This window comes from Achroia grisella, unplaced genomic scaffold (genome assembly GCF_030625045.1).
Source record: "Achroia grisella isolate CSIRO2021 unplaced genomic scaffold, CSIRO_AGI_Agris_v1 utg157, whole genome shotgun sequence".
NCBI classification, from domain to species: Eukaryota; Metazoa; Arthropoda; class Insecta; order Lepidoptera; family Pyralidae; genus Achroia; species Achroia grisella.
This window is the reverse complement of record NW_026712653.1, coordinates 422,731-439,439: the sequence shown is the minus strand read 5'-3', so window position 1 is coordinate 439,439 and position 16,709 is coordinate 422,731. Positions and strand designations below refer to the sequence as shown.

The following is a 16,709-nucleotide window of genomic DNA, read 5'->3' as shown; positions in this document are numbered from 1 at the left end:
ATATGTATGTATTTACGAAAAAAAATGTATTTGTATCAGTTATCTAGTACCTATAACACAAGCTTTAGCTAGCTTAACTTGGGTCTAGATGGCGCTGTGTGAATTGTCCTGAGATTATTGTTATTATTATACAAACAAATAAGATAGTAGTGTCCGTTTAAAATGTTTGTCTGTCTGTCTGTCTGAAGCTTGTATATATTACAAGGAGATCAGCTAAGATATACTGGACGCCATCGCATCGCATGGACTCAGTGGGTGAGTTCGGATGTTCGCTAGTTCGATTCCTCGTAAGATGTAAATATTTGTATTCAATTTGTTGTCTGAGTGTTCGCTATACATATTATGTACTAGCTGTTCCCGCGACTTCGTCCGCGTGGAATTTATTTATATACTTTTTTTTACTGAAATAAATGAAGAATCTAAAATAAAAGTAAGTAAGCCTAAGTTACTCCTTATTACCTAGCAAACAAAGTCCTGTCAAAATCGGTCCAGCCATTTCAGAGATTAGCCGGAACAAACAGACCGGCAGACAGACAGACAAAAATTATAAAAAATGTTATTTTGGTATATGTACCGTATATATTATATATTCATATACATGTAATAAAAAACGGTTATTTCAATATTACAAACAGATACTCCAATTTTATTTATATGTATAGATGTATATAAAAAAATATATCTAAGTGTTGTCTAGTTCCCATAGACGAACATCTTATCTAAGTGTTTACATCAGTTGCCTAGTTCCCATAGCACAGGCTCTGCTTATCTTGGGACTAGATGGCGCTGTGTGAATTGTCCAGAATTATTATTATTATTACAACATGTCTGCTTTTATTTTTTAAACCGAGTCATTATATAATCATTTAATTTTCTTTTGTTACAGTTTCTAATGATGACACTTCTAGCGGCGTTGCCTTACAGGTAGGTACGTATTGCAGTTTTTTCTCTCCGTCTTTAGACAGGGCATATATATCTATGTCGATATAAATATAAGTAAAGTTAACTACTCTGTAATCAAATATATTGGATATCTTATATATATATCTATGTACTCAGATAAGTTGTCTAGTCTAAAAATATTTCGTGGTGATCAGAATTAAGCACTGTTGATAATAAAATGTCTATAACCTTTCCAGCCAATATTTTTTTTTGAGGGTTGATAATGGAATGGTGCTTGCACTAACGGTTTATGCTGGCGGGGCACCAGTGGAGGATGATAAGATGAGCATGAGGTCAGGTCAGTTAGCCCGTAGTGCACCAGGAATTTAACACGATGGTTTAACAAGGGGAACCGCGTGTAACCTGACATGGTACATTGCTAGCAATGGGGTTATGAATCCACATTACTAACAGTCCCCTCCCCCCATCCAGCCAATATTATCAACATACGTGTTGTAGTTATAAAAAAAAGACTAGGTAAACGGAGAAAATATATTAATATAGATTACTGACAATTAGGAATAGAAAAAAGGACTTGAAGTATCAAAAACAAGAATGTAATATAAAAGAACTATAAATTTAAATACAAATTTAGAATATAAAACATTTCTTCATTAGCCAGTTACAACAAGCACTCCCTAATAACAACACTTAGTCTAGTAGGTATTGTAACTGGCTGGCTACAGAAAAAAATCTCGTTACTTACAATTTGATACTATTACAACAATCTATACATATCAATAAAATTGGAGTGTCTGTTTGTAATATTGAAATAACCGTTTTTTACTACATACATATGAATATAAATACGGTACATACACCAAAATAACATTTTTTACAATTTTTATCTGTCTGTCTGTCGGTCTGTTTGTTCCGGCTGATCTCTGAAATGGCTGGACTGATTTTGACGGGACTTTTTTTGGCAGATAGCTGATGTAATAAGGAGTAACTTAGGTTTTATTTTAGAAAAATAGATAGATAGATAAATGCTTTATGCAACAATTACAAAAATATAGCATACATGAGATACATTTTATAAATAGAAATTAAATTTACAAATTAAAAATGCAGGAATATAATATTAAAAAATAAAAAATGGAGGTGGCTTTATGTGTCGCAATGATGAAGAGGCAACCAGCTCAGCATGAAGCTACAGATAACTCTGCAGCGCTGATATTCTGTTGGCTCCTATAATTAAATACATACTCACATACATATATACGTCAATGTTTATATATTACTCTTCGAGCTCTTAAATAATTATACAATTACAAAGCATTATCTATATATATAACTCAAAGGTGACTGACATAGTGATCTATCAACGCACAGCCCAAACCACTGGACGGATCGGGCTGAAATTTGGCATGCAGGTAGATGTTATAGGCATAGGCATAGGCATCCACTAAGAAAGGATTTTGATTAATTCTACCCCCAAGGGGATAAATTAACGCGAGCGAAGCCGCCGGCAAAAGCTAGTACAATATATAAATAGATTAAACATGATGTGATGTGTTATGTTATACATATATTATTAAACTATGCATACATAAAGTATAATTCCACGCGGACGAAGTCGCGTGTACAGCTAGTAAGGAATATAATTCCATTAGCCATTATTTATGAATGATTACAACCGTATGAATTGGAATTCCATTTAAGATCCAATTTCGTGATTAAATGCTAAAGAAAGCACATTACAATGCTGAGCAGCTCACATCAGGCTTCGTAATTCCAATAGATTTCCCGCCGCACGTGTACATTCTATAAAAACTCATGTAACATGAACCTAGTTGAGGAAAACACTAATTATGTTCGAGTACTAACAATAATATTCTGTTGCTTGGGCAGGGTTGGCAAGAAAATATTATTAATAAAAAAAAATCTCAGGAGAATTCACACAGCGCCATCTAGACCCAAGTTAAGCTAGCTAAAGCTTGTGTTATGGGTACTATACTGATATAAATACATAGATATTTTTTTTTGTAAATACATACATAAATACATATATGGTTTTGTTCTTGTACTTTTTTTTATATTTTGTTTCTTTTTGTTTGTAAGTTAAATTTTCTTTGTTTTGGTAAATTTAAATTTTTTGTACATTTTATTAGACAAACGTGCTGTGGGTAACGTCATAGCATGATTTTTTTGGAATTATATAAACTCTGTGGAGGACGTCGATGTTCGAAACACAGTTTTATACTGTGAAAGTCATTGTTTCTTCAGAGAATTGGTACACATGTTTTCTGTTTCAAATAAATAAATATTATACATAGAAAACACCCAGGCCGATAAAAACAATCATACTCATGAATACAAATGTTTGTACCGTGCGAAGAATCGAACCCGCGACCATTGGAAGTAAGGCGGTGTGCTAATCCGCTGTACCATCGAGGCCGTCAATAATATCATAAATACTGAATTTGATTCTCCTATCGCATCATCGTATCATTTACTAGCTACTCGACCCGGCTTCGCACGGGTGTACATGTATTATATGTTACCCTTCCTCTTGAAACACTCTATCTATTAAAAAAACCGCTTCAAAATCCGTTGCGTAGTTTTAAAGATTTAAGCATACATAGAGACGGACAGAAAGTGACAGCTACTTAGTTTTATACTATGTAATGAAGCAGAGATGTATAAAATAGTTTAAATAATGCATTTAAATACAAAAGGCAAATACTTTTTCGATTAAATATTTCAAATGCAATTTTTTTTTTTATTATTTAAGTAATTATTTATTTTTATTGAGTAGAAACATATCTTTTATATCTTGATAAGGATCTTTGAATTGTCATATTTTTTTTTGTATCCCTTAATACTAGCAAAAGCTGAGAGAATATTAATTATATATATAATAATATAATATTTTATTGTTTCCATCGTCTCAATCCCTCAGTTTTTGCTAGTTTTTTTTTTCCACACTTATGGGCCGAAACCAAGTAAGTGCAGTGTGTGTGTGTGTGTTCGCGTGCGTGTGTGTGAGCATGTGTAGGTACATATGAGCGCGTGTGTGTATGTGTGAGTGTGGTATTCTTTCTATTATTATTATTTTACAAAAATTCTCATCCCCCCTCCTAAGGAGAGGAGATGGCAACTTACCCCTCGGCAGAACCATAGTCGGCCGGGGTTCAGGGCCCCAGGGAGAGAAACCAGCGTACAATGCGGGCAGAATCTAAGAGCACCGCTTTCTGCATCTTTCCACCCACCCCGACCACACTTTTACACACACACAAGACACCGTCCTCGCCGGCGAAGACGACGACCTCAAACACACAATATCGCGCATTCAACCGGGCGCCTGCGCGCGCCCGGGCGCTCCACACCGGCGCCCCCGGGCGCCCCTCCGATCGATCCCCCGTCCAATTCAAACGGGGTTCAAAATTACGACGACCTGAGGTTCGAACCCCTAGTGGTGTCCTCAGACTAAAGTCGTATCCGTCAGGCAGGAGTTGGCCTTCAGCCGCTCCATAAGTCCTTCCGCGGGTTTGGAGTGCCATCTGCACTCGCCTCCTAACGTCCGGTGAAGCTGTAAAGGTCAGCTACGGCCAACAGCATTAGAGTAGTCAGAAAAAAAAATCTTTCCCGGGAGTGAGCCGCCTCGGAATCCCAACCGTCTGAGATGTTGTTCCAGACTGGTTGGGATAAGACCGTTCACCGACATAACGATTGGAATGATTTCGGTGAACATCACCCATCACATCATTTATTATTATTATAAAGATTACCTTCATCCATGGCATCGGACCAATGTTGTAAGACCATGGACGAAGTTACATACATCTTGCACTGTCGGTAACCCTGGCGTTGCTCTCGTCGAAAATGTAATCTCATCCCTATAGATACGTTTCCCTGGTGATATTGGGTTCATTACCGCCAGTGAAAGACTGGACCTATTTATAGTCTCTACAAAGAGATAAATCTGATATAATGAAGCCGATCTCTACAACTAATAATTTAATTTAATTCTACTTGTAATTACTATTTTAATAATGGTAGTAGATTACAATATAATATGATTGAATATAGAAATAAAATTGGAGTGTCTGTTTGTAATGTGGAAATAATCGTTTTTTACTACATGCATATGAATATAAATATGCATTAAAATAACATTTTTTACAATTTTTGTCTGTCTGTCTGTTTGTTCCCGCTAATCTCTGAAATGGTTGAACCGATTTTGATGGGACTTATGTTAGCAGGTTGCTGATGTAATAAGGAGTAACTTAGGCTACTTTTATTTTAGAAAAATAAAGTAATGTTGCATAATTCCACGCGGACGAAGTCGCGTGTACAACTAGTAATATATAATATTTAACACCTAATGGCATTTTCTACCAGTCAATTATAGTTTTATCGAAACTACAAGTATATTACAGTTTTATTACAACTCACATATCGCTATCCGTCAAATTGACAATACTGCCAACCCACAGAAAGAATTTAGCGGAATTCCGAAGGTATAACTTTCGAATTTCTCTCAAATGAGTTGCTATGATAAAATCATCATCATCAGGTTGCAATCTGTCATGTTTATTTTGAAAATGGGAGAAATTTTCAAAAGTTCAAATCGATCGAGATTATCTGCTAAGAGTTCGAGGTCCCCTGAGCTTGAGGGCCCCGGGGCACTGCCTCGCCAAGGCCCTAGGTAGCTACGCCACTCCTAATAATAAACTAACAATGAAAAGTGAACAAAAATAATAAAAGTTATAAAGATATTGAAGTTGAATCTTAGGACATTTTGTTTAATTTTAGTCGGGACTTAGATCTAGTTTAATTAATTCCTTAAATTTGTTACATAGTAATTAGCCTAAGTTCTCTTAACTCTCTTATAATAACGGGCGAAAGAAAATTAATATTACACTAAGCAAATATTTATATTTAACTTTGTGAAGAAAGTCTTTTAATTAATATATAATTACGTAGTTTAAATGTCAAAAAATTGGTTTTCAATTACTGTATTGTTAGAAAAGTTGTCCATACAGTTCCAAGCTGTTTGCGATCGATAATTCTATGGCGATAATTCTATGGCTAATGGTAGCCATAGAATTACATTTAAAAATATATATATATATATAACTCAAAGGTGACTGACGGACATAGTGATCTATCAACGCACAGCCCAAACCACTGGACGGATCGGGCTGAAATTTAGCATGCAGGTAGATGTTATGACGTAGGCATCCACTAAGAAAGGATTTTGATTAATTCTACCCCCAAGGGGAAAATTTGTATGAAACTTTGTCAATTTTAAATCGATCGGGCTGAGACGTGCGTGCATAAAGCTACCATGACGTAGGCATCCCCTAAGAAAGGATTTTGATAAATTCCACCCCTAAGGCGATATTATAAAGGATGAAATTTGTATGAAACTTTGTCAATTTTAAACCAATCGGGCTGAGACTTTGCATGCATAAAGCTACTATGACGTAGCTTTCCACTAAGAAAGGAAAGAAACAAAAGTAAAGCCGCATAAGATATACCTAATTAACCATGTCAGGTTGACCTCCACGCGGTTCTCCCTGGAAACCATCAAGATAAATTCCTGGTGAATTTGTTACAATGGGCTAACTGACCTGATCTCATGTTCATCTTATTATCCTCCACTGGTGCCCCGCCAGTGTAAACCGTTAGCGCAGACAGGTGCATTATCATTTATAAAAAAAAAACTACATAGAACGTATTCATGTATTCTATAATAGTATTCTTAACTACCTACTTAAAAGCTTACTATAAAATTGAAGAATTTGTTAACGATAATAATGTTTTTATAGAAAAACTTTAAATCCATAGCACTGACAATATTATCTGATTACACTAATAATGAGTGCGTAGCGATTTCTATGTTGATTATCGCATATCGCTTACTTGTTATACTGTAATTATTTATATAACAAAAACATCTATTAAAAAGAGCAACACACAAGTTTCTTGCTCATTCTTCTTGTGATGAATCTGCATTCCGAATGAGTGGTAGAATCAAAATATGACTATTCAAAAGTGCTTGTAATGAGTTTATTTGAATAAAGATTATTTCTATTTATATTTCTAAATATTAATAAAAATATATGTAAATAATATTAATATCAACGATGGAAAATTATATTGATTTCTTTAATGTCATGAATTCATGTATTCTAATATTCTTAACAACATAAAATTTGGTCTCGTGTTATCGCCAAAATATATTAAATAGTAATAAAAAGATAATTATAATTAATATCAATGTCAGCAATATAAAATTATAATTATTTCTGATGATGATGAATGATGATCTATGATGAATACACATATTCTAATGTTTATTACTTACATAAAATTTAGTTTAGTGCTATCACCAAATTGTATTAAATAGTAATGAACAATATTATAATTAATATCAATGCCAATAACAGAACTTTATAACACTTATTTAATATCATGAATTCATGTATTCTAGTATTCTTAAGTACATAAAATGTCGTCAAATGAAGGACCGTATTAGTCAACCTCTAAGAACGTATTCTAATCATAGCAGTTGCGTAGTTCCCCATCATTTGTTTATCTATAACAAAGCATGGGATATTTAAAACTGGGAGCACATAGACTGCTTCTAAATCTATCAGCGATGGTCGATTGATGGCTATTTAAACAACGTGCTATTTTCTCCCATAGTTTTAAGGTAAACAGCCGAGGTATGAATTGAAGAAGGACGGCAGGTGCCAAAATCGTAATTTTAATATTAGTACCTTAATTCAACGTTAGTGATTATATATAAATACAGGGGCGGATCGTGAGTTTGTGGGGCCCTGGACTAAATCTACTTAGGTGTCTAATTGTATTACTCAACTAAAAAAATATATTGACCAAAAGCAAGCGACCAGAAATTCCCCGTTCCTTTCGATTGACGTGCACTTGGATAGGTTGATTGATCTCAGGGTTGCCAACCTTATGATAGGTTTTTTAACATTCTAGATATTTTTTTTATATTCTAAATATGTTTTCAGCGGTGATTGGGGCCCTTTGTATCCTCGGGGCCCTGGGCTGTAGCCCAAAAAGCCTTCAGGTAGATACGCCCCTGCTTAAATAGTTCAGTTTCTTACTAGTAACGTATTATTACGTAGTACGTGCATATAACAAGGTTTGGTTAAGTTGAAGCATAAAATTCAAATTCAAATTTAAAATATCTTTATTCATGTAGGTCTATTACAGACTCTTATGATATGTCAAATCCACCGTCAGTTCGGAATGATTTCGAGATGAGAAGAACTGACAAGAAACTCAGCTCGTATTCTTTTCAAATAAATGTTGTACATGTTTACAATAATACACAGTCATTAAAATTCAAATTTGGGAGAATAGAGTGACCACCAGCATATACTATTGCAAAATACAAAAAATCTAATCAGTGTTCGCAACCTAAACAGACCAGTCCCCACAAGCAGCACCCGTTCACGAGTATGACGGATGAGCCAGCCGTCATTACTCTACCATATTTGAGGAAGCACATTGACCCGGCCCACCACATACATAATATACTACATAAATAAACTAGCTTCAATTTTATTTATTAACTAGCTGTACCCGCGACTTCGTTCGCGTGGAATTTAACTTTATTTTTTTTAAATAAAAGTAACTTAAGTTACTCCTTATTACATCAGCTACCTGCCAATAAAAGTCCCATCAAAATCGGTCCAGCCATTTCATAGATTATCCGGAACAAACAGACAGACAGACAGACAGACAGACAGACAAAAATCGTATAAAATGTTATTTTGTTTTATGTACCGTATTTATATTCATATGTATGTAGTAAAAAACGGTTATTTCAATATTATAAACAGACACTCCAATTTTATTTATATGTATAGACGTATGGATAACGAGTAACGAGAAAATAACACGGCTTCGCCCACGGCGCTACACGTTTTCTATTCTCCCGTTGGTATGGTATATCTATAAAGATTATATTTCTATTGTTATTGTTTCAGATACGAGTACATCGCTATTAGTTCGGACGACGATTATTCACGTAACTACTCTTGATACAAAATGTAAGTGCACACCTATTATTGAATTTTATCTTAAATTGTTCTATTAGTTTTATATATTGTGAAATTTAAAATATTTGATTTGTACTTTTAAATCTTCCTATGTGACGGCCTGTTTTTTAGGGATATTTTAGGATATTTTTTCTACGACCAGTAAATATTTAGAGCTTCAAGTTTTTTATCATTTATTAACACATATTTGGACAGTATAAATATAAAATTTCAGCTAAAAATATTCAGTCAAACTAGAGTTACAGCGCTCTGAACACCCCCGCCTCGAAAAAAAGAGCTCCCACTTACTCCACGATTCCGGCTGATCGGCTTATCTGAAAAAAAAAAAAACGGCGTTTTAATTTGTAGGCTTAAAAGCACGGAATGACCTATAATCAAATGAATATAAAAAAAATTGGATTTTTGATAGACATTTGAAATAAAAGTTGCAAATTAGGCGTTTTTTTTTTTGTCTTTTGCTATAAAAAAATCGAAGTTTTGAAAATTTTCGATTGATAATAGTTCATTCCATGCGTTTACATATATTGAGTGTGCCCTGTAAATTTCAAATAATTCGGTCCAGCCGTTTCTGAGATACAATGGAGGAAAGTTTGAAAAACACAGTTTTGAGAAAAACGCGTTTAAAGTTTCAAGTCCGTTAAAAACTATTAAAATATCAACTTACTCTCAATCGGCGATGCCTGGTCCATAGAGTATTCCTTCCTCTTCCTCGTGAAACTCTTTTAAAGCAGATTGTTCAGCTCTTGAGTCAATCCTGGCTTGTTTAACGACATCACTTACCGTTTCTCAACATACGCTTGGGCTTCATTTTTCCCATAATCGACATAACTTTTAAAATACCTTGAAAACCTTCATTAAAGATAATAACTGCTAAGTTGCTAGCAATTTCAACAACTTTGGGACCAGAATGAAGATGTTTAGGAGCGAAAGTCCAAATCAAAGAATTCAATTCGTTATTGTTTTGTGTCTCTGCTCCTAAACAACGAATTAATAATTCGTCTTTCGATAAATCTTCGAAAACCGGTTTGATAGCTTCTTGGACTTGCGGAATCAGAGGTGGTTTATCGTGATGAAATTGGTCCAGTTCATTATATTTGTTATTTACATAACTGTCTTCGCCTTCTGGACAAAATTGATGCTGAGGGTTTTCATCAGAAGAACATTTGTGATAGTACGTTGCCCAAACTTCCTTTCTCATATCTTCAAGCGAATCTGGATGGCGTCGAATTGCTAATCCGTAGAATTTTGTAAAATATTATAACATATATAGAAACGTGTCTAAACTTGTATAAACAAATATATTAATAAAAGTGAGGCCAGGTATAAAGCCGACGGTACACAATAGGCCCGGTCTCTAACTGCCTACTCACCGCTCCGAACCGCTCTTTCTTTTACCTGCTGTATCTTTAAAACGACTTCGAATTTTCTAAAATCGCTTTACTACCGTATTCTATACATGTTAAGGGAGCAATTTATGAAAAAAAAAAAAAAAACGATTTTTTCAACCCATCACATAAAGACCCCCTTAAATTATTCCTTATTCTGTTTGCCACGTTCTGTTTTATTTTCTTTTGCTAAGTCATTGAAAACCTGTTATTGGCTTTCTCTAGATATGTACTGTTGATTAATGTATTAGATTGTAAGCTATTGGTTTTCTAATAAATAAATTATACAGATATTTGAGTAATTAACATAGGAATAGAATAGAATAGAATAGAGTAAAGTAGAATAGAATAGAAAATCATTTATTCAAATAAACTCACATTGAAGCACTGTTCAATAGTCATCATATTTTTTTTCATGACAAATGGCCGCTTACAGACAGACAGACGCGTTCCATGGTTCACCTATAAAATATATACCTAGAAATATTTTACAACGAAATACCAGAGTCTGTTATAAACAACAAACACACAAGTTTCTTGCTCATTCTTCTTGTGATGAATCTGCATTCCGAATGAGTGGTAGAATCAAAATATGACTATTCAAAAGTGCTTGTAATGAGTTTATTTGAATAAAGATTATTTCTAGAATAAAATATTTTCTTTACAATTTTTGTCTGTCTATTTGTTCCGATTATGTTATCTGTGGTTCCGACTAATCTTTGAAATGGCTTGACAGATTTTGACGGGACTTTTTTTGTCAGGTAGCTGATGTAATAAGGAGTAACTTAGACTATTTTTATTTTAGAAAAATAAAGTTTAAGTTAAATTTCACGCAGACGAAGTCACGGGAATAGCTAGTAATAAATAAAATCGGTTATCAGAAAGATATAAAACAATTAATATGTAACATGATTAAGGGAAATACATTATTTTCAGAGTTTATTGTTATTATTCAATTAAATATAACATAGTAATTCCGTATATGAAATAAAATTATCGAATATCAGACTCAGTAACTCACTAGAAGAATGTGGCGCCTTCCAAGTTCTCAAAACAACAAACTCGGACAAACCAACTCGTTCTCAAAAACAACAAAGTCTCGGAAACAAACCAACGCCAAAAAATATGAACTGTTCAAGCCCATGACAACTTTTGCTTTGACCCATGAGATCTACTGAATATGGAAATTCAAAAAGTTCCTAACACCAATTTATATTACACTAGCTGTTCCCGCGACTTCGTCCGCGTGGAATTTAACTTTATTTTTCTAAAATAAAAGTAGCCTAAAGAACTAAAAATTATTTTGTTCGTCTTAATTTATTCGTTCCATTAGGTACTGATAGGTTAAAACATTTACATCCTGCATTATCCCTTATTTTATCCCCATGGGGGTTTAATTTATCAAAATCCTATTTAAGCGAACGTCTTCATCATAGTAGCTCCAATCTTTAATTTCTTTAAGTTCAATCAGTCGAAAATCTAAGATTTATATAAACTTTCATCCCCTATTTTTTCCCTTCAGGGCAGTAATTTATCAAAATTCTTTCTTAGGGCATCGTCATAGTAGCTTTATGCAATCAAAGTTTCAGCCCGATCGGTTTAAAACTGACAAAGTTTCATACAAACTTTCATCCCCTATTTTATCCCCTTGGGGGTAGAATTAATCAAAATCCTTTCTTAGCGGATGTCTACGTCATAACATCTACCTGCATGCCAAATTTCAGTCCGATCCGTCTAGTGGTTTGGGCTGTGCGTTGATAGATCACTATGTCAGTCAATCACCTTTGAGTTATATATATTTAGATATATCATATGATATATCTACGATGTCCTTTATATATATTTATAGAATTTCTAATAAAATTAATGAAAATTGTTTATTATTGCAGAGCGCAATGACAGAAGGAATATAAAACAAATTGTATAAAAAGAACTCTCATATTTTAAATATGGATAAACGAATATAAAAATTGCCAGTGCCTCTCATTGTACTATAGGTTACATCTACATTATTAACTTATACTACCTAATAAATCTACATTACCTAATGTAGATTTATTTATAATGAATTAGCTCTGTGACGAACACACGACAACTTCGACCGTATCACAGTTACATGACATTTATCATTATATTTCGCCCAAATTACATAATATCTTTTTAAATTTTAGCCTATATGTTATTCTGATATATAAGCTATATTACTGTAAAGTTTCATCAAAATCCGTTTGGTAGTTTTTGCATGAAAGAGTAACAAACATCCATCCATACTCACAGACTTTCATGTTTATAATATTAATAAGAATATCTATTCTATGAAAAAATATGCCAAATGTACTATATGTTTAAAACATTAAGCTATAACAATCATCCAAATATCTTAACAAACTGTTATATATATAATGTTAGTAGATTTATTTCATCTAGAATAACATTTTATATTTATTTTCAGGTAAGCATCGCTATCGTCTTGAAATCTTTCCTTCTTCAAGAGATCGTATTTCTACAACAATGGATTTCGAAGAGGTGGAATTATACGGAAATGGCAGCTCCACTTACTACAACGGGACATACAATGGCACGTATGAGAACTGCCCAAACAACAACCTGCCCATCGTCTACATTGTCACACAAGTGTTGTACGCTCTCGTCTGCGTCGTGGGTTTGCTCGGGAACACATTAGTCATTTATGTGGTGCTCCGATACTCCAAAATGCAAACTGTTACCAATATGTACATAGTCAACCTTGCTATCGCAGACGAATGCTTCCTGATTGGCATACCGTTCTTGATCATCACGATGTCTCTCCGCTCTTGGCCGTTTGGCCGCTTCATGTGCAAGGCTTATATGATATCAACCGGAATAAATCAGTTCACCAGCAGTATATTCCTTTGCATAATGAGTGCAGATAGATACATAGCTGTGTGTCATCCGATAGCTGCACCTCAACTGCGGACGCCTTTTGTATCACGTGTCGTATCTGCTGCGGCTTGGACAGCCTCTGCTCTCGTTATGACACCAATATTCATGTACACTACTCTGATACCAACAGAAAATGGATTGTCGTGCAACATTGTTTGGCCAGAAAAAGAATCTAGTAAAGGTCAAACCACTTTTACTTTGTATTCATTTGCTTTAGGATTTGCTGTTCCATTATGTCTGATCTTCATCTTTTATTGCCTCGTTATTCGTAAACTGAAGACTGTGGGACCAAAGAATAAATCTAAAGAGAAAAAGAGATCTCATAGAAAAGTGACCAAGCTCGTGTTGACTGTGATTGCGGTGTATGTTTTATGCTGGTTGCCGTATTGGGCATTTCAGGTTTCCTTGATTTACTCTCCACCTACGGAATGTGCCAGTCGAATCACTATTACCGTTTTCCTCGTGGCAGCCTGCTTCAGCTACAGCAATTCGGCGATGAATCCGATTCTTTACGCTTTTCTGTCTGATAACTTCAAGAAGAGTTTCTTGAAGGCGTGTACTTGTGCAGCAGGAAAAGATGTTAACGCTGCTCTTCACGTAGAGAACAGTGTTATACCACGGAAACGAGGAGGAGGGGCTGCACGAGCCCAAGCCAGATCTGCAGCAGAGAAGGGGTTGTCTGCGGCGACTTGTGGAATTGCTGGAGGGTCACGATCAGAGGCCTCGACTGCGCTGACGTCACGATCGATAGCAGCAAGCGAGGCAGTACCACTCGAGGCTCGTCCAGCAACCCTCGCCCCTCTTATAGCACCAAATGGTCTGTCTCATTCGAGGCTTTGAGTGAAGGCTTCGGGCCATGATCGTAAGCCCTCCAGCGTGATGCTGGAAGAAGACACCCTTATAGTGTCTATTGATTAAGACTGTCTAAGTATGTATTAGATGGTGTGGCTGACAGCTGAGTGAGACACGAGCCCTGTCTTGCTCTGGCTGTCGGAGATGATATAGGAGAGGTATCATTGACTAGTATATCCATTTTTAGATAAACGACGAATTATTCCTGGTATGAAATTTGCAGTAATTTGTTTATTTTTTCTTATTGTGTACAAAATTTTTGGAGTGTATGATCTAGGGTTGTAACAATGAATTTATTAAAGTATAATTTTTTTATCGCCTAGCGACTGTAAGTTTACTGTTTGTATACCAGTAATTATTCTGTAAAAATGTACATATCGTGTAAATATTCATACAATTTGTCATAATGTGAGAGTTGTAATAAAATTACGTTCGTGATATGTGTGTACTTATTTTTTTCATTTGCGGAACCTTCCACGTCACATTTCAGCAAGTTACGAGTATAAGGCTTTGTTTCAGTAACGTGTAGAAGAAATCTGTAATTGAATATTATTACATATGTAGACAGTTTCTCTTTAGTCCTTCATAATGTAAAAAAATCTGAACGTTTTGATAGAATTAGACAATTAATCATGATTATTGTTAAAGTCAAAACTGAACAACATTTTGGAGTTCTTCCAATGTATATGTAACTCATTTTGGTATCAAAATATAATATTCAAAATGAGAAATGAAATAATATATTTCTTGAAAAAAATACTTAATAATAATAATCTCAGGACAATTCACACAGCGCCATCTAGAACCAAGTTAAGCTATCTAAAACTTGTGTTATGGGTCCTAGATAACTGATACATATACATAGATATTTCTTTTTGTAAATACATACATATTATACATAGAAGATACCCAGACCGATACAAACAATCATTCTCATGAATACAAATGTTTGTGCAGTGCGAGGAATCGAACCCGCGACCATCGGTCGTAAAGCGGTGTGCTAGACCGCTAGACCAGCGAGGTCGTCATATTAAATACTTAAATATTAACAGAATTAAAGTGAAACCAAATCTGAAGTTAATAAAAAAAATATCTACAAAATCGGCTCTGAATTAGATAAGATTTTCACTCTACAATATCAACACTAGAATTTATCTCACAGACTCATCTTATTATTAATATTAAAAATGCGAAAGTTTATAAGTATGAATGTTTGTTACTATTTCACTCAAAACTACTCTTTCAAAAATTACTGAACGGATTTTGATGAAACTTTACAACAATATAGCTTATACATCAGAAGAACATATACACTATAAATTGGACGAAATATAAAATTAAATGCCAAGTAAGTGTGATGCAGACGAAGATTGGAGGGTCAGCTAGTGACTAATAATAATCTACACTAATATTATAAGCTGAAGAGTTTGTTTGTTTGAACACGCTGATCTCAAGAACTACTGGATCGAATTGAAAAATTCTTTTTGTGTTGGACAGTCCATTTGTCGAAGAAGCTTTAACGTAGCATAATGTTATATAGCTTATATACAACATTACGCTACGACCAATAGGAGCGGAGCTGCAATTAATAATATAAAGGTGGAGAAATGAAACGCAGGCGAAGTTGCGCCGGCGCCGCTCATCTAGTAAGTAATAAGAATTTTAAAACACATCATATAACTCAATACAGAACAAATGTAAGTTCAGATTCTATGTTGTTAATATTATATAATAACAATAATCTCAAGACAATTCACACAGCGCCACCTAGACCAAGTTAAGCTAGCTAAAGCTTGTGTTATGTGTACTTGGCAACTGATACAAATAGATAGATTTTTTTTCGTAAATACATACATAATATACATAGAAAACACCCAGACCGACGTCTGTGCTGGTATATTGAATTTAGCTTTGAAAGGCCATCGATCATCGAAGACAACTCGAACGGAGTTCATGTTTGTGGTGAGTACGCAAAACTTTGACTTTACGATGAAAAATCTGATAATTTACATAGATAGATCGATTGAGAATATATTATCTCCTGAATATTCCTGATAAAATTTATATCTATATATCTATATAAATTTTATCAGGAATATTGATTTCTAACAAATTACGCACAATTACACTTATAGCCTAAGAGCCCACGACGGCCAGACATACGCCTTATTATTAAATGTTTTGATATTTGGAGTTTTCACACCTGTGTTGGGGACACACAAACAAGATTCTTGTATGTGTGTCCCCAACCCCAATATTGATCTTGTCTGTGTGGTCACAGAACTGACGACGGCAATCTGCCACGGTAGCGCCGATACACCACACCCTTCGGCCAGTAGTCCTCCTTCATTAAAGTGGGCAGCATGTTGGAAGGGACCCGGGCCACGAACTCGTTGAAACTCGCGTTGAGTCTCAACTCCAGCTGCGTCATCCTCAATGTCAGGTTATTCTTGGTTCGTATATAATCAACGGCAATGGAGAGGGCTATGCTCGGAGTTACTCTGCGTGATCGAATCAGAAATGAGGAGATCCGCAGAAGAACCAGAGTGACCGACATAGCCCG

The 16,709-nt window shown here is 34.8% G+C and overlaps 1 protein-coding gene across 1 annotated transcript; it reads left to right on the top strand.

The window, feature by feature from the left end:
- The first annotated feature begins 890 nt into the window (after nucleotides 1–890).
- LOC131841046 (somatostatin receptor type 2) lies at nucleotides 891–14,570 on the top strand. The gene is made up of 3 exons (XM_059189280.1): nucleotides 891–928; nucleotides 8,916–8,978; nucleotides 12,825–14,570. Exon 3 carries the CDS (start codon nucleotides 12,884–12,886, stop codon nucleotides 14,132–14,134), a length of 1,251 nt encoding a protein of 416 aa, XP_059045263.1. The 5' UTR covers nucleotides 891–928; nucleotides 8,916–8,978; nucleotides 12,825–12,883; the 3' UTR covers nucleotides 14,135–14,570.
- The last annotated feature ends 2,139 nt before the right edge of the window (nucleotides 14,571–16,709 follow it).

Excerpts from the sequence above, each read along its gene's own strand:
- LOC131841046 (XM_059189280.1), top strand. The coding sequence starts at position 12,884 with ATGGATTTCGAAGAGGTGGAATTATACGGAAATGGCAGCTCCACTTAC.